The sequence below is a fragment of the Delphinapterus leucas genome, chromosome 12, assembly GCF_059928025.1.
Source record: "Delphinapterus leucas isolate spDelLeu-1000000601 "Yukka" chromosome 12, BTC_Dleu_Yukka2, whole genome shotgun sequence".
Taxonomy (NCBI): Eukaryota; Metazoa; Chordata; class Mammalia; order Artiodactyla; family Monodontidae; genus Delphinapterus; species Delphinapterus leucas.
Genome location: NC_143140.1, coordinates 26,833,972 through 26,852,901, shown reverse-complemented (window position 1 = coordinate 26,852,901; position 18,930 = coordinate 26,833,972). Strand labels below are relative to the sequence as shown.

The window sequence follows — 18,930 nt, the reverse complement described above, 5'->3', positions numbered from 1 at the left end:
CGGCGGCGGCGTGGACACCGCCTGGAACGACTACGCGGCCGCGGCGCCCGGGGCGGGGGCCGGGCGCGCACGGACCGGTGGGTACGCTCCGCAGAGCTGCGCTCGCGTTCCGCGCCCCCCGCCCCGTTCCCCGCCGGTCCGGGACGGGGCGGGGTGTGGGGCGAGCGGGAGCTCGGTTGGGGGGGGCGTGCGCGTGGTGCCGCGGTGGGGGTGGGGTGGGGCGGGGTGGGGAGATGTCTGTCTCCTGACAAAGGAGAACGAGTGGGACACGCTGAGCCGGCCCGCCCCGCTCGGAGGGGCGCGGGAGGGGGAGTGCCGGGAGGGGAAGGGGCGGGCCTTTCATTCACTCTCGGCCCCTCCGCCGCCGCCGGAGCGGAAGGGCGGGGTCTCGCGCCCTCCTGTGTGGTGAGGAGCGAGGGAGGTGGCGGGCGTGGGGGCGGAGCCCGCGGGCGCGCGTCCCGAGGCGTAAGCTACGTCGTCACGTCAGCGCGGGAGAGAGAAAGAGAGGAGCCGAGTCGGCCGGGACTGGGGGGACGGGGCCGAGAGAGCGAGGGAGGGAGCGAGCGTGCGAGCGTGCAAGCGAGGAGGGGAAGGGCGGCCACTCGTGCCTGAGCGGCCGCGGACAACACTGCGAGCGGTTGGGGAAAGGAGCAGGGAGGGGAAGAAGAAAGGCCTAGAGGAGAGGCGGACGGAGGCTGGTGGTGGTGGGAGAAGGAGAAGGAGAAGGAGGAGTTGGAGGCGGGCAGGGGCTGAAGGAGTGAGTGAGAGAAGCGGACGCGCGAGGGAGGGGAGGGAAGGGAAGGGAAGGGGGGGGTCACGCGGAGGCGCGCGCGCGCACTGGGAGCGCGCTCGGAGGCGAGTGGAACTGGATCGGGTTTGCTGCCAGCGGCGTGAGCTTCGGCCGCCATTTTACAACAGCTCCACTCGCGCCGGACCCAGGGAGCAGCGAGCACGCGTTGCCCGCAACCGGATCTCCTCGGACAGGATTCCTCCACCGCAGCCCGACGGGGAGGTAACGACCGCCGGGACCCGGGTCTGGGAGGGGAGCTCCGTGACATTGTGGAGTGAGCTGTGGGAGGGCGGTGCGGGGAGAAACCGGCTTTTCTGGAAAATGGATTCCAAGGAAGAGGGGAGCACGTTGACTGGGGCTGCTTGGGAGTAGGCCGCGGCCCGCGCCGCCACTTCCTTCTCCCTTCCATGTGCTGCTGCCATTCGGGCTTTGTCTGCGGCGCTCCAGGGAGGAGGCGCCCCCGTGGCCCGCGCGGACCACGAGCGGTGGCGGAGTTGGTGCTGTCGTGGCCGTCGCCGCGGCGCGGGAGTGGGCGGAGAGGAGCCGGTCCTGTCCCGCAGCCGCGCGGCGGGGTTGGGTGGTGCTCGGGGTCCGGCGAGCGTTGGGCAGTTCGCGGAACGCCCTCGCGCCGCCGGCTTGTCGGCCCCGGCCCGGGGGTGGCACCGCCGGCCCCCGCGCCGCAGTCGCTGCCGGGACCGGCGAGGGGTGGGGGGCTTGCACCGCGCGCCGCGGCGCACGTCTCGGCGGGGCGGGCGGGCGGCCGGCAGTCGCCGGCGCCCGGGGCAGAGAGAGCCATGTGTCACGGCCGAGACGGCGGCGCTGGGGGGCGGGGAGAGCTTGTGGCCTGGCGCCGCCGCGGCCTCGGTGTCGAGGGGCGAGGTTGTGCTGCTGCTGCTGCTGCTTGCTGGGGGTTCCGGCCGCGGCTTGGGGTTGCTGTTGGGAGCCGGTGACGGTGGTCTTGGCCTGGGACTCGGTGGGTTTTCGTGGAAGGAAGTTGTAGGACATTGGAAGGCGCAGAGCACGTGTTTCTGCTGGGCTCCCGGGGGCCGCAGCGGTGAGGCTGCCGCTCTGGATGCGGAGTCGGGGGCGGGCTTTGGGGTGTGCGGGTGAAGGGTGGAGAAATTGGGTGGTGGGAAGGTAGCTTGTGTAAGCGCTTTGTTCTTCGCAGGCTGTTGTTACCGATCTTTAAGCGGCAGGCGGGAAAAGCGCGCACTTCGGGGGTTTACCTTTGAGAGGGAAAAGCCCAGCTTTGCTTGCTCCACACACGCCTCGTTCGCCGTACGGGCACAGCTGCATGTGGCACGCTGGCTCGTCCTCGTGCTGGTTGGGCTCCATTTGTAATGTGGTTTTTCCTAGGGAGTGTTAGCAGGTGAGTCAGGGGTGGTGCTAAGGAAAAACGTAGTGGATCCGTCCTTCTGTGCCCCGCGCTCCGAATGTGGCTTGTCAGGCGACAGTGACTTTAAAGTAAGGCCTCTTTAAAGGGAGGTGCAGGCTGGCTGGTGTAGAAATTGGTAGAGAATGTAAAGATTGGGGCTCTCATATTGTCCTCTACCCTTTCTGAAGATCCTAGTTTAATTTTGCTTATTGCGTTTGAACAGATCTCTGGAAACATGGCTACAGAACATGTTAATGGAAATGGTACTGAAGAGCCCATGGATACTACTTCTGCAGTTATCCATTCAGAAAATTTTCAGACATTGCTTGATGCTGGTTTACCACAGAAAGTTGCTGAAAAACTAGATGAAATTTACGTTGCAGGTAAGAACTAACACTTGCAAAATTATATCATGAAATTTTTCTATTGGATATCTGGCTTTGAGCTAAAATAGCAACTTTTTGTGGTTTCCAATAAGTGTGGGACCTGGAGTTTTGCCTTGTTGTGCTAGTTGTGAACTAGAGGTTAAGGTGTATAGAGGGAGGGAAGAGAAAGGGTTAGGAGGTAAAGGCTGGCTGGCCAGATGGATAAGTATACGATGGTAGCAACAGCTGCTAAATATTGGAAGCAGGCCATGTGACTTTTTGGGGGTATTTTTATAGTAGGATTCTTGTTAAATAACTTGGTAACTGTAGACTTGTAGTTTGTCTCCGTGTGGCTCTTGCTTTTTCTAGTGGTATTTGAAATTGAGTAGAGGTTCATTTGTCATGCTCGGTACTTCGTTGGTTGGTTTTAGAATTTGTGAGCCTATATATTTGCTGTAGAAATAGGGTTCAGAATTGTCTGATTTAGACACAGAGCAAGATAAAAAAAAGTGGTTGAGAGGCCTTATTTAGTTCATAATGCCCTTCAGAATGGCTAAGGTATGTGTGTTTTTCATCATATAGATGATAAGGGGGCATGGAAGAATTCTTAGTTGGCACCTATATTGGCAAACATGGTCTTTTTTTAAAAAAAAAACCTTCTAAAAATATTAAAAGTTGACAATTAATTAAGTTTTTTCTTCTCCAGGGCTGGTTGCACATAGCGATTTAGATGAAAGAGCTATCGAAGCTTTAAAAGAATTCAATGAAGACGGCGCATTGGCAGTTCTTCAGCAGTTTAAAGACAGTGATCTCTCTCATGTTCAGGTAACATTAATCTAGTGTCAGTGTAAAAACAATAAAAAACCTGAGTAGTTTGATAGTTCAAGTTTTATTTATTTAGGTACGTTTAAGATAACTATTGTTAAATATGATTGGAAAATTCGTTTGCAGAACAAAAGTGCCTTTTTATGTGGAGTCATGAAGACTTATAGGCAGAGAGAAAAACAGGGGACCAAAGTAGCAGATTCTAGCAAAGGACCAGATGAGGCAAAAATTAAGGTATGTCTTTAAAAACTTTCTTTTTTACTCCTTTCAGTTTTAAAGTTGTTTTTTTTTTTCTATTTTCTAGCTTTGGTAAATATTCCTTGGGTGTGAAATGGGTGTGTGTGTTTTGTTTTTCGTGTTTTTTTGTCTGTTTTTTGTGGGGTTTTTTGATGTTGCGAGTTAATGACCATGAGATAATTTGTTAATCTTTTGTAATTATTGTTTTTCCTGCCTTTAACAATTTGTTTCTAAAGCAGTTCTGAAGTTTTTCTTCTTAGCCAGCTACTGTTTCTTAAATCTGTGTTATTGGTATTCTAAATAAAAGATTTAAAGAAATACAGCCACCGTATTTTTTTAGAAACCTGCAAGTCCAGATTAACTGACAGTGGAACCAAAATGGGAGGGGATCTGCTCACCCCATACTGGTGGAGTGTGTGCATTTAGCAGCTGACTGCTTTTCTTAGGATTCTCAAGCCCCCAAATTAAATGGGTTTAGTATTTTAACACTGCCTTCTTTTCCTTCCATTAGTATAGGTTTTTAAGGCCAATTTGTTCATTTCTAGAAGCAGTTTTAAGGATAAAATGAATTACTGTGGAAATGTAAATGAGGAAACTGAGGCTGAGGGTAGGTTTCCTTTGCGCTCACGCCACCCCCAAAGTCAGAAGAGTAAATGGCCTCAAAGTCAACTAGGTTTTGATCTTGGTGTTTTTTAGTTGTGTTGAGTTTTTAGTTCATAGAAAATATGACGGTGATCATACTAGTTTTAATCTGGTACTCTTAATACAGTGTGCCACTGCTCTTGAACCAAGGGTTATGGTTTAAGAAAATAAGTTACTAGGAACAATAGAGGTGTCAGGTGTGTTTTAATGCTGTGGGAAGAGAGAAGCTTGGAATATGGAGTTAGACGTTAAGGCTATCTATAAGTTTGAGCCTTTTGCAGTTGTAGCTGTGGGTGAATTGTGTTTGAGCTATAAGTTTAGTTTTTCCAAAGAAATGGAATATAGTTGTTACTCATTGTAATTAATCAGTTGCAATTAAGTCTATACTGAGACAGTTATTAAAATTTTATGAAAAATTGAAAATTTCGTTTGTGAGATTCAGTTCTATCTTTGGAAGGGAGTGGCTTAAAGCTTTAGTGTGACTTAAATTGTGGCAAGAAGGCAGACTTTTTTTCTTTTAACATCTTTATTGTAGTTTCTGCTGTATAACAAAATGAATCAGCTATATGCAAACGTATATCCCCTTCCTCTTGCATCTCCCTCCCACCCTCCTAATCCCACCCCTCTAGGTGGTCGCAAAGCACCCAGCTGATCTCCCTGTGCTATGTGGCTGCTTCCCACTAGCTCTCTGTTTTACATTTGGTAGTGTATATATGTCCATGCCACTCTCTCACTTTGTCCCAGCTTACCCTTTCCCCTCCCCGCGTCCTCAAGTCCATTTTCTCTACGTTGAAGACAGACTTTTTTATAGGATATTTTTCAGAGGGAATAAGTTTTTCCTTTTTGTTTTTAGCGAGTGACATAAGAGGTATTATTTGGGTCACTTAAAGATTACAGTGAAAGAAGCGCAGGGATTACATATGGGAAAAAGGGAAGAAGAGCCATTTAATGGTTTAGTTTATGTGATAGTAATAGATTTGAGTTTATTTTTGTTACTAACCCAATGTTGCACTGTTAAGCACATATATTTGGAGATAACAGAAAAAGACTACTTAAAACATGTAGCACTTTCTGGGCTTTTTTGTTAAGACAATTTAGGAATAAAGGAGTTGTTATCAGTTACAGTATGTTTTCATAATATATTTTATGTTGTTTGGGTAGAAAATATTTAAAATCTATCTAGGCGTTTTCATTTTCAAAGACTAAAGTGACCCCCAACTCACTTAACAGCATTTTGATAAGTTTTGTCCTGTGCCTAGTGGTTCTTTTTATTTCAGAATTTATCATCTAATTATTGGGTTGCTTTTATTATTCAGAAAACCAGTTTTGTGCTTTGTGGGTGAGATGGTGGAAAAGGAATAATTCTTGTTTTTTCCTTAGGCTAACTTCTTTCTAGTCTTTTTGCTTATAATAAAAGATGAAGAGAAATTTTTAATGCTCTGAGTAAATATGAGTTGTATAAATTTTAACAGTTCACTTTTAGGGAGGTAATATATAGAGGTTATGTCACATTGTTGCAGCTTCATAAAGTTTTCAAAATCATTTTGGCTCTCATTTTTTCTGAGTGATCCATGCTGTCCTATGAAGCATGGTACTTGAATGTCAGATGAATAAGAGGTCATTTTTCCTGCAACTCCTAAGTTTCTGGACTTAATTGGAGAAGTGTAATTTCTATAAAGGTTGGTGAAACTCCCAGAATGGCGGTAGGTACCTAGAAGTGTGGGTTACAGGGAAATTTATTGGGTAAGAAAGCTAGATTTGGGAGAGAGAAGTTATCCATCTCCTTCTTCAGGAGAGAATTATTTTCAGCCTAATTAGGTGCAGTCCTTTCTTAGAAGGGCCGAATAGGTACACGTTGCCTTGAAAGTTGTTGACGGATCAATATTTAGTGTTGTTCACTAAGCACTACTCAGTAATTAATTGGAGACCAGAAAATAATTTGACCAGGATCCTGAAATTTTCATTATAAATTAGGGCATATTATAAATTACAAGCATACATTAAAAGGGGAATTCTGAAACAACAGAAATCTGTAAGTAGGGAATGTTGCAAAGATACATGGAAAGATTTGAACAAGATTGATTTTAAACTGCTCAATGTATGGGTGTGGTCTCATGAATGAAATGTATTGATGACATTTGAACTTTTTAAGGCGCTCTTGGAAAGAACAGGATACACACTCGATGTGACCACTGGACAGAGGAAGTATGGGGGACCGCCTCCAGATTCCGTTTATTCAGGTCAGCAGCCTTCTGTTGGCACTGAGGTAAAGAGACTAAAAACTTGTACCCTTTGTAGTAAATGTACAGGTGTCTGGTTCCCTAAAGAAACTCTCCATGGTTTTTACTTCATATTTAATTTACAGATATTTGTAGGGAAGATCCCAAGAGATCTGTTTGAGGATGAACTTGTTCCATTGTTTGAAAAAGCTGGACCTATATGGGATCTTCGTCTAATGATGGATCCACTAACTGGTCTCAATAGAGGTTATGCGTTTGTCACTTTTTGTACAAAAGAAGCAGCTCAGGAGGCTGTTAAACTGGTGAGTTTTTTTTTTCTTTTCAGTTTTCACATTCTCTGTTTTCATTTAAAGCCAGGAATTTTCTTAATAGTGTTAACCAAAGGTTTTTGAAGTGCTGATTAGGCACTGTCCCATTTTCTATGTACACATTGTAGCAGTATTTTTTGCATGTATAGTTGAACTGACTCAGGATGTATAAGGTAGTGTGGTGGAGTTGAAGTTACTGGTGCTTTGAATTTGGCTTAGCGATTTTTTTTTTTTTTTTTAAGGAGTGTTAAAAGGTTTAAGAAAGTAACTGTAGTAGATAGGGCTCTTAAAGGACCATATCTGGTTGTCCCTTTTTCGAAAATGTTTCACAAAGACATTGTGATGATAACTTTCTAGTTAATGAAATAAAGGATTTTATGTTGAATGGCAGTGTCTGATTTAAAAGTACTAGATGTTGGGTGAGGACCTAGTTATTTTCCCAATTTAAAGAATTTTAATGTTTCAAACTATGGCTTATATAATTCTCCTTCAAATTAGTTTTATTAAATTCTGTGACAAGTAGTTTCTGTGTTTTGTAGTTGAAGATGGAAGTTAATTTCAATCCAAGAAATACATCAAAAAGTACAGCTGGGGAGGAACTTTTGTAAATGGTTCACTATAGCAGATGATGTTTGTTAGTTTTGCGTTATCTGACTTACACGTTTTATGGGTACTTCTAAGCAAACTTGAACTCCTTAGAGTCATTTCATCCTGAATTTTCCTTCCCTCACCATCATATATATCACTTTTTTTTTTCTGCGGTACGCGCGCCTCACTGTTGTGGCCTCTCCATTTGCGGAGCACAGGCTCCGGACACGCAGGCTCAGTGTCCATGGCTCACGGGCCCAGCCGCTCCGCGGCATGTGGGATTTTCCCGGACCGGGGCACGAACCTGTGTCCCCTGCATCGGCAGGCGGACTCTCAACCACTGCACCACCAGGGAAGCCCATATATATCACATTTTAAGGCAAACCTTAAGGAGAAAAAGAAAACAAATATACTTACTTGGTTTTGCTTTTTGTATTGCTTGGATCTCTCCATTGGTGTGTGTAATTGAACATTGTAAAGGTTAAAATTAGAAAAGTATGCTACTTGGGAAGAATAAAGAATTCAGGAGTTTAGATATTTCTTTTTAAATCATGGCTGATTTTCTTTTCTTTCAAAGAGTGCTTTCTATTTCAGAAGGGAGAGTATGTATAGCTCTAGGGGTCCATTCAATGGTAACCTTTGAACTGTCACGTTTTTAGTTTAAACAGTTCAGGTAAAACTGAGGACCCTTTGGAGTTCTGGAAAGATACTTTAGGAGTCATCCAGTTGAATCTATAAAAGAATAGAACATTTTGCTAGGTAGTAATAAAGTAGCAGTAAGTTTTAGTGTGGAAATACATAATGATTGAGAAGGCAATGAGACTATCTTACTGCAAAAAGCTAGTACAGAATTTAATGATGTCAGATCCAGTTTATTTACGAGGTATTACATAAACCTTTAGCTTTGCTTAATAGATGTGATTATTTAGTGTTACAAGTAATGATTTGTGTATTAATATTTTTTAAAGGAATCATTAAACAAACATTTGTAGACTACTTAATTTTTGTTGCCAAAATACACTAATTATGGTAGGTCGTCACTAGAACTTATTTCTAGATGATGTTCAGAATCCTTATAGTAAAGAAACATCATTAGAAGAAGATGTTATATAATCCAGTCCTAACATCACTATTTTGAGTGCCAGTAAGTACACATGAAATATGTCTCAGTTTGGGCAATTGCCTTGGCTTAACAGATCATGTAGTCCAAAGGTGCATTGCTGTAGGCTTAGAGTAGTCTTAGTAATGTAGTTAAGTTTTTCAACTGTAACACAGAAATTTCCAGGTAGCCAAACAGCCATTTTGATTGGTCTGTGAGCTAGCTCTTGTCCTAAATCTTTTAACATTTTTTTCTGGGTTTGTGATTTGAGTCCTTATCTGGGGGCATAATTATTTTTTACTGTCTGATGAATAGGAGGCTCTGTGCTTTATTGTCTTTTTAAGGGTATTCTTAGCACTGGGATGAATTGGACGTATTGTCATTGCTTTTTTAAAAAGGATGCTTTACCATAGCTAGGACTATGGTGATAATAGAATTGGGAGATTTGCCTTAATGCAACAGTAGAAGAAAGGACTAGGCTTTTGAGGAAATGAAACATTCTAGAGAAATAAAAAACTGAAGTTGATTAGGATGTTTTTTGCTACCTTGTTTTGATTCCTGGAAGTGAGTACCCCTCCTAAATGTATTTTTTAAGGAAGCATATTTTGAAAACTATTTCTACTCGTATCATGTCACGAGTCTACTTGAATTACAGCTTTATCCAAGGTGAATTTTTATATAAGGTAGTTGAACTGTTCTAGTTGCACATAATCAGATGTTGAGAAAATGCCTTTTTTACATTATTTATAGACGAGGCAAGATTGAAGCACGATCTTTTTGCTTTCCTGTACTTTGTGCCTTGAGAAATACCTTCGATTGAGTTGAGATAGTTTATATATTCAGCCTTATTTTTTGATGTTATGCAACAACGACCCCCCCCAATAAAGACTAGATTTTAAGTTTGCATCTGAATTACTTGTCAAATGGGTTGATGTTAACAGCTGAAGAAGAGGCATGAAGTTAGAAGCAACTGCAAACTTCTTAATGACCCTGTTTTCAGCTAACATCTGCCTTGTATTTGGGGGAATAAGAAAATTCATCCCTAAATGATGACAATGTAGCTAAGGAAGCAAGATTTAAATTTGTGAAAAGGTGAATAATAGCTACCACTTGTGCTTGTTGAGGCACAGGAGCTGTGCTAGGTGCTACATTATTACCTTTAAAGATCACTTCAACCCATTCTCCAAGGTAAGTGAAATATCTTCCTTTTGCAGTAGAATAAATAGTCTGGGTGGCTTGCCCAGAGCCGTACTGGTTTAGTTTGATACCAGGTTTGTTTAGCATGTGCTTATCGTTAATTAGACGTAACAATTTAAGCCAGCAGTATAAGTTATGTTGCCAGGTAGCCTGATTCTTCAAATTATGTAGTGGTTTAGGTAGTGTTAGAAGGAATTCAGAGTGTTAGAAGGAATTCAGAGTGTAAGTCGTCTCTACTGCCAAATTTATTTTTGGCATCTAACCAATTTGTACCATCTTCCTGCTACCATCCTAGCCTAAGGTACCATTTGAAGAATCCTTCTAGCTAGTCTCACTGCTTTCCATTGCTCCTTTACAGTCTTACCTTTTAGCTGTGTAGATTAGATCGCAACAGTCCCATGCTGAAAACTCTAATAATGGCTTCCAAACAAGGTTCTATCTGATCAGGTTTTTGCTTACCTCTCTCTTCCCATTCTTCTTTATTACCCTTCCATCCACACTTTGCCTTTTTTGTCCTCCACAAAAGCTATGAGCATTTCCATCTCAAGGCTGCCTTCTGTTCTTTCTCCCACTTCTCCCAGTTAGCACAGCTGCTGTCTTATCAATCAGGTTTTCTTAGAAGGCCTTTCTAAGAAAGGCTTACCACCCAGTTGCCCCATGACAGTATACTGAACATGATAAAAAAAGGAATGCTTAGATGTACTTAAAATTATTTAACTTTGAAAGATTATTTGCTTCTATCTTCCCATCAGAAAATTTGCTCTTTTTTCCTGTATCCCCAGCATTTAGAACAGTGCCATTATAGAGTAGGTACTAGGTAAATAACCTCACTGGCTGACCAGGCAAGTGTGTATATGTATTTGTGTGGTGTGCTGCTGGAATTGGAGCCCAGGGCCACTGGCTCTGCAGTGCCCATTATGGTTTCTATACAGTGGAAGTGTCCTACTGAAAATACCTTTGTTACAAAGACTGGAATACTGACCTCTATTTGCACATTAAGGGTTATGACTTTAATAGCCACTGATAGTTTATCACCACAGTGGTTGTATACACCAGTGTACAACCATTTTGATGAATGCAGCTGGCAAGACAGGTCGACAGAATATTTTAGTAGCAATTAGCAAGTGTTTAGTGTGTTTAACATGAAAACTTTTACTATGGCCATACAAGGTAGTTTGATCCAGTTCTTGACTTTGGTGTTTCTAGGACTTGAGAGGCTAACTACAATTAAAGTGGAAGCAGGTGGTTCACAGGGTAAAGGAGGGATGAAGGGATCGATTGCTTTCCGCTGAGGTTGTTAGAGAACGCTTTGTGATAAAAAGGTGTGAGCAGGGCAGTGAAGGAAATAGATGAATAGTTGAAGCACTGTTTTGTGGGAAGGGAGATAAAACTTGTGTAAAGTCAGTGCTAGAAGGCAGTAGGCATGACTGCTGGGCTGAGTTGCATGGTGCTATTAAAGTTTTGAGCCTTTGTATGGGTTGCATGATGTAAATAACGGTATAGGTTCTATTTTTATTTTTAATCAGTGATATGAATGAGGGCATAGTTGGACTGCTTGGAACGTTTGGTGACTGGAATCTATATGTAGTGGTTAATGCCATGGATGGCAAAATAAGGATCTGAAAAGATTCTGATAGCCTGGGACAGTAGTTTACACCAGCAGGATGGAATTGAGTGGGACTGAGAGTCAAGTCCTATACATGACTAATCCACAAGTAAGCTGTAGTGTGTTAGTGGTGTGGTGTGATTGCCAAATAAGCCAAGATAATCATGGACTACATGTTGCAGAGGCCTGGTGTTCAGAAGTGTAAGAATAGTCTCCAGCTTACTCTAGACTCCTCAGTCTGCCTCTATAGGATTGTGTTATGGATGTCACTGTTTGATGACACTCTGGGAGGCAGTTCCCAATTTCAGAGAAGTAATGATTAGCCAAGCATAGAGGGGGATTGAGTCCTAAGCATTGTGTGCAGGTATATGAAGTGCTGTCATTTGGAGGAGGAAATAGATTTATTGTAGAATTTTTAGGGAAGTAGGTTTGGCTCAAGGTAAAGAAGACTTAAATGGACGGGCTTGGGAGGTAGCGGCTTTGCTGCTGTAAGGGTTAGGACTGAGCAGCCACTTCTGGATCAGTTTTCTAAGTCCGAGATTGCTGAATTTCTGGGGATTTGGTAACTGATTGGCTATAAGGGAGGATTGATATTTTGAACGTAGATGAGGGGAATGTTCCAGACTGTACAACTCATTTCGGTGTTCCAAAATACTGAAACTGCATTGGTTAATGTTCAAAGTTCATCTTCATTTTATTTGGTTACCTCACTGCTACTGGATCTGAAAGCTAGATTTCTAAAATTTGTTAACTTCAGTGCCTACTTTTCTAGAGTTTGGAAAAGATTACGTTTTCTTTTTTATTTTGATACTATCATATCGTCCTGATTACTAACCCTTGAGAGTAAGGGTTTATCAGCATTAAATTAGAATCTCTATTAAGGATCAGAACAGTTGTTTTGGTAATGTTTTTCTACCATCCAAGTCACTGTTAACTCACCTGCTAACACCTGCTAGGATGCAAAGTTTATTTTCGAATTTAAGGTGATAGATTGGTCTTAAAAATGCTAGAGTGAGAAAAGTTAAACAACTCAAATATACTTATAAAAGTGCATGCTTAATTTGTAGATGGGGCATTTCTTAAAGGAATGTTTATTTCTAGGCACGTTTGCTTTATTTGGACAGTATGCTATGTGCAGAGGGTCACCTTTGCTCCTTTAATGACTTCTTTTCATTGGAGAGCCAATTTACTCTCTATGGGTCAGCTATAATTGTTCCAATTTTTTTAATTAAAAAAATGTGGATGAAAAGTTAGTTTTCTTTATAAATCCTACTAAATATTCATGTCTTAATATTATTCAGAGACTACAGTCATTTAAATACCTTCTACGTACCCCGCCTTGATTAACCATAGTGAGGATAGGTTATAGAAAGGAAGAAACTTTTCTTTTGTAGGTAATAATAGAAACAGTCATTACTATTTTGAGGCAGCATTGTTAAGTAAATAGTCTCTGCTCTTAGAATATTTGGAAAGAAATACAATAAAGGGAAAATGATACCAAATTGTCATCTTCAAAATAACTCCTCTTTCTCCCTTTTTAAAACTTGGTATTTCCTTCCATTCTTTTTCTGATTTTAATTGTTTTTGTCAATTTCTGGAGTTACAGACTAAATGACCAGATTGAAAGCCATTGATTTGTCACTAAGGCTGGCTACTTGATCCTTAGATATAAAAATCTAGGGAATGTACATGTTGTAAAGCAGTTTATTGTGTTCTAAAGTTAACTTGTTTGTGTAATAGGGTATTGTAGTCTACTTGTCCATAATCCCATGCAATGGTGGATTCAGCCATAGGTCTAATATCTGCCCGTAACCGCATATTTTTATTTTTAAGAGGTGTTTGGTCTAAATAGAATATAAATGGTATGAGAAAATGAAGTCCAGGGCAGGTTTTTTTAACCTCAGCACTATTAATGTTTTAGACTACATAACTTTTTATTATGCTGGACTATTTTGTGAATTGTAGGATGTTTAATAACATCTCTGGCCTCTACCTACCCACTAAATACCAACAGCAAACCCCACCTCTAGTTGACCAAAATGTGTGTGTGTCGGAGGGCAGCAAATCACTCCTGTTGAGAACTGCTGATCTGTGTTAACATAGAAGGGTGTTTTTGTTGGCCTTTATAGGATTTAGGGATTGCAGAATATTTGGTTGAGCTCAAATCTACAGGTATGCAGAGGAGTTTAGATGGTGAAGTTTCAGGGAAAGCGTTATAGTCAGAGGTTGAGCAGTATGAAAACTGTTTGAGAACTGATGTAAATAGCCGAGATTATAGTATTGTGGAGAAAAGGGAGAAGTGGTAGGGATTTTAGGACAGACTTAATGACATCCAAGGGTTCGAACTTTGTTTTGCTGATGCGGAGTCCATTGTGGGATTCTTTTTCAATAGGCAAAGTTGTGATTTAAAAAAAAATGTCACCAGCATAAGTGTAAAGCATAGAGAGAATCCTGAGGTCATGATGACCAGAGACTCGGATAAGTGTGAACGGAGTCAGTGGGGTTAAAAATTACAAAACTGTTCTGAACTGAAGGAAGGATGTTTGAACTTCATGTTTAATTTTTTTTTTCATGTTTAATTTTGAATATCAGGAGATGGAGAAAAAGGGAGAGGGAGGAATCAGTTTTCTGACTTGTCTGTATTTTCTTCACTTATACCTGATATACCTGTTACGCAAGAATGGGAATAACAGGGATAGGAACTTTTTGGGTTTTGCCTCTGCGGTATTCCGTTTTATGGAATATGGTTACTTGAAGATTGTTTACTTTTTACTGTAGTTTTACAGTAGTTTACCATAATCTACTTGTCTTTCTCCAACTTCATTGTAGGCTTGGTGAAAATAAAATGGGGGAGAAAGTTGGATCTGATTCAGAATAACAAGGTTCTCCTTTTAGATTTAAGTATTTGAAGCCAAAAATCCCTTATTGTAACTTTTTACAAGTGATTAGGGGAGATGGAAAAATAAGATTTAAGAGCTGATTAATAGGCAGAAAGCTTGCTGGCACTGGAATCTGTTTCCCTTGCATGAGAATAACTAGTTGGAAGGATGAATTTAAGTAGAAAATAAGGTATTGTGGAATCAGTAATTTGGAATTTAAGCTGCTTACAGACTAGATTCTTACCAAATTTGCTAAATTTCAAGGACTTGACAATTTTTTGCTTTAATTCATAAACTTGGTTAGTGTGTTTTGTCAGTACAATCTTCCTGTCTCAGATTATAATTTTTTAAGGGATAAAAATACTTGATAAACCTAAGTGTTGAAGCTTTAATTTGTTAAAAGATTTTGCTTTTGTGTATGGGATTTGCATATCTTTCTATAATGAGCACCTATAGTAGGATATTTTAAGTATTTTTAAAACATGCACTTTTCTGCCTTTCAGTATAATAATCATGAAATTCGTTCTGGAAAACACATTGGTGTCTGCATCTCCGTTGCCAACAACAGGCTTTTTGTGGGCTCTATTCCTAAGAGTAAAACCAAGGAACAGATTCTTGAAGAATTTAGCAAAGTAACAGGTAAGTTGGGTTTACTTGGAAGGAGGTTCAACTTCTAATACTTAAGGTAATTGCATGCTTTTGTGTGCCAAGCACTGCTTTAAGCACTGCATTTATTGACTCGTATTCTCACTATAGCCATATAAGATGAGTAACTCCATTTTTCAGGTAAAGAAATAGAAGGTTTTGGGAAATAACTTGCTGAATGTTATGTAGTTAACAAGGAATACGGCTGGGATTTGAACTCAGTCTGCAGAATCACTGTTGTGCTTCCCCTGTTTTGGAAAATTGTATTTCTTTGTGCGTTTTTATGCATTTTGAGGTGCTAGTTGACATTCTTAGTAAAAATGTTTGATAAGTAATAACCTGATTTTCCAAATTACCGGAATGGTAAGCACTCTTGCTATAAACAGAGATTATACTTTGTCAGTATGGTGTAATTTCTTTGAATTGTAAAGCATTTTTTATAAGTTTCCAAGTGACAGGCTTTTGTCACTTGGAAACTAGAAAAAATAGTTTTGTCTGCCTAGAATATTTAGCAAATTATCAGCCTGTTACCAATTTCCAGGAACATTTGAAATTCTTATACAATACTAAGATAGTCTCTATTTCATTTGAAGTAAAACCATGTCTGAGGCCAGAAAAGTGCCATTAAAAAATTAGTTTTTACTTGCATGGGGTGAAAAATTTCTAACCATGTCTGATTTATACTTCTGGTTTTCCTAAAACAGCTTTGTAAAGATTTCATATCTCTCTGTCATCTAATTAATGGACGCAGAGAAAAATTTCTAACCATGTCTGACTTATACTCCTGGTTTTCCTAAAACAGCTTTGTAAAGATTTCATACCTCTCTGTCATCTGATAAATGGAAGCAGAATAGTCCTCAGGTCTAAGTAAAAAGAATACATTTTCTTTTCTTGGGGATTTTTGCATTAGGAACACTTGGAAAGTGTGGATTAGGTGAATTATCTGGACCAGTTTTTTGAGAGTCCCTGGTAAAGATAAGAGATTATTTTTCATTCTGATATTCAGGTGTAATATTAGAAAAATAAACCTTTTGATCTGCTTATTTTTGCTTATTTTATCTAATTTCTCTGGAATTGTTGCTTACTTTCAGAGGGTCTTACAGACGTCATTTTATACCACCAACCAGACGACAAGAAAAAAAACAGAGGCTTTTGCTTTCTTGAATATGAAGATCACAAAACAGCTGCCCAGGCAAGACGTAGGTTAATGAGTGGTAAAGTCAAGGTCTGGGGAAATGTTGGAACTGTTGAATGGGCTGATCCTATAGAAGATCCCGATCCTGAAGTTATGGCAAAGGTAATGACAGTTGAGTTAAAAATTTTTTTGTGGTGTTGCTGGGAGCAGGGGTAGGCTTTAGAGCGCGGAGGGAAACTTGTGTGTGCTTCCTTAAACCATATTTTTGAAAGTGAGAGAAGTGTTCTGTGTTAAAGGCCACACACAAGAAATAAATAACAAGTGCATGGAGGGTGAATATAGGAATTTATTCATGGACCGTCAGCTACAATTGTGTAGCCATCATACGCTTATGATAAAGTAGGTAGCCTACATGCAGTGGAGATGATTCACTTTCATTTTTATGTGGATTCGAAGAGCAGTTTCTTTGAGTTTTTGAGAGTGGCGCCATTAAGATTACATGGTTTTTGTGTTAAAAGTCCTACTCCTAAAAATAGTGAACTGTACTGGCCTCAGCAGAGCTGCTGCAGTTAAAAGGTTTAGCTATTATTAGGTATCGTGCTTCAGCAGTCAGTTGAGACATCTATGAAAACAAACATCTCTTGAGTCAACACTTTACCAGTGCAGTTTGCAGTTAAGTTATTCTAACCTTTTAAAGAATCCTCCTTAATGACGATAGGCTAGGAAATACAACTAATTTACTAAAATCAAGAGAGGAGGGTGAAGTGTCAGAACAGTGAATATTAAAGGGTAAATGTTTTTGAGGACAGAAAATACTTAGGATTCATTCTTTTTTCCTTTGGCTTATTAAGCTCTCATTGGTTAGCCCTTTAGATTAAGAAATTCAGATGCTACTTCAGGTATTTTAGGAGGAAGTGATAGTGTTTCTTAGCCAAAAGGTTAAATTTGTAGTTGTATTTGAGGAGCTTTCAGGATTGAAGACTTTATCTTACCAGTGTTCTGAATATTGTTTCCTCTCTTCAGGGTTTCAAAAGCAGGTCCCAGTTAGTTTTGACTCCCTGTGTTAAGTTCAACAGCTATTTCAGATGGCATGGTGTTCACATTATTAGGAAATAACCACGTCCATTTTAATTGTAAAATAATAACTAATGAAAAGTCCTGTGCGTAGCATGTTTTGTTTTTTGAGCAGCAAGTACAGCAGTTTCCCGTACGCACACCTGCCCACATAGCTGTGCAGCCTCCTGCACGATCAGTGTCCTCACCAAAGGGGTACATTTGTCATAATCAGTGAATCTAAATTGACACATTAGTATAACTCAGTGTTTACGTTAGGATTCCCTTTTGGTGTTCTGCATCCTATGGGTTTTGACAAATGTATGTTGTATCCACCATTGTATCATACAGAATATTTTCATTGCCTTAAGAATCCTCTGTGATTGCCTTTTCATCCCTCGTTCCCTCATCCCTGGCACCCATTGCCCTTTTTACTGTCTCCATAGTTTTGTCTTTTCCCAAATGTCACATAGTTGGAATCATAGTATGTAGCCATTTAAGACAGCTTCTTTTACATTTAAGGTTCCTCCATGTCTTTTCATGGCTTGATAGCTCATTTCTTGTTTAATGTTAAGTAATATTCCATTGTCTGGATTTATTATAGTTTATCCAGTCACCTACTGAAGGACAGCTTGGGTGCTTCCAAGTTTTGGCAATTATGAATTAAGGTGCTATAAGCATGCATATACAGGGTTTTGTGTGGACGCGTTTTCACCTCTTTTGGGTAAATACCAAGGAGTGTGACTGGTGAATCATATGGTATGAAAGCATGTTTAATTTTGTAAGAAGCTGCCAAATTATACCATTTTGTATTCTAATGCAGTGAATATGTTGTTCAATATTCTCAACAGCATTTGATGGTGATAGTGTCTTAGATTTTGGCCGGTCACTGTAACAGGCTTGTGATGGTATCTCACTCTTTTAATTTGCAATTCCCTAATGACATGATAATTGAGCATCTCTTCCTATGCTTATTCACCATCTGTATATCTTTGGTGAGAATGTTCAGATTTTTTGCCCATTAGATCCAGCAGCATGCTCCTTGGTATTTACCCAAATGATTTGAAATTTTAGTCTATATTTTATATTTCTGGTACTCTTCTAATGGGTTGTGACTAAAGTTAAGTCTGCAGGGTTGGGATGGTGGCATCTTGGAAACTGAATCCTTTGGAAATACATAGGAAGTTTCTGTTTCTTTCTTAAATTTCAGGTAAAAGTGCTGTTTGTACGCAACCTGGCCAATACTGTAACAGAAGAGATTTTAGAAAAGGCATTTAGTCAGTTTGGGAAACTGGAACGAGTGAAGAAATTAAAAGATTATGCTTTCATTCATTTTGATGAGCGAGATGGTGCTGTCAAGGTAAATAACGGGGAATTATCATAGGCATCTAACTTAGACTAATGATTTTTAGTCATCCTAAAATCAGAATGTTTTAGAAAATTGAAGGAAACTCAGAGGTCATGTAATTACTCAAGCTAACCTTTATTGGCCTTAGCGAATCGCATAACTTACTAAACTAAGTCAAAAAGATTAATAGTTGAAGAGCTGGATCTTTAAATGAAATCAAGAATCCTATTTTATCTCATCCTTCTAGTGTTAATAGTAAATGATTTTTTTAACTTTAAATGAATCGTAGTTGTGAAAGGTCTCTTGTATTGATCAGTACCTACTTTTTTAAGGCTATGGAAGAAATGAATGGCAAAGACTTGGAGGGAGAAAATATTGAAATTGTTTTTGCTAAGCCACCAGATCAGAAAAGGAAAGAAAGAAAAGCTCAGAGGCAAGCTGCAAAGAATCAAATGTAAGTGAAAGTTGTACAGATTTTAATATTGATTAACTGGTGAATAACAGGTGAACAAATCTGTAACATGCCTTTACCTTTTAAAGAGGACTTGAAGTTTAACTTGAAAGCTTTGAGTCAAAGAAAAATGCCAAGAATCTCCAA

The 18,930-nt window shown here is 40.4% G+C and overlaps 1 protein-coding gene across 6 annotated transcripts in view; it reads left to right on the top strand.

Moving 5' to 3' along the window:
• The first annotated feature begins 905 nt into the window (after window positions 1-905).
• Window positions 906-18,930, top strand: part of SYNCRIP (synaptotagmin binding cytoplasmic RNA interacting protein) — a 28,068-nt gene continuing 10,043 nt past the window's right edge. For 4 of the 6 annotated variants that reach the window (XM_022552206.2, XM_022552201.3, XM_089921808.1 and 1 more), the window contains exons 1-10: window positions 906-1,012; window positions 2,389-2,548; window positions 3,237-3,355; window positions 3,482-3,589; window positions 6,387-6,500; window positions 6,600-6,776; window positions 14,655-14,790; window positions 15,888-16,093; window positions 18,195-18,344; window positions 18,665-18,786. In XM_022552206.2, the coding sequence (XP_022407914.1) occupies window positions 2,401-2,548; window positions 3,237-3,355; window positions 3,482-3,589; window positions 6,387-6,500; window positions 6,600-6,776; window positions 14,655-14,790; window positions 15,888-16,093; window positions 18,195-18,344; window positions 18,665-18,786 (1,280 nt within the window). In that variant the 5' untranslated portion in view covers window positions 906-1,012; window positions 2,389-2,400. The remainder of the gene's footprint in view (window positions 1,013-2,388; window positions 2,549-3,236; window positions 3,356-3,481; window positions 3,590-6,386; window positions 6,501-6,599; window positions 6,777-14,654; window positions 14,791-15,887; window positions 16,094-18,194; window positions 18,345-18,664; window positions 18,787-18,930) is intronic. The other 2 variants (XM_022552214.2, XM_089921809.1) reach the window with 2 other exon arrangements.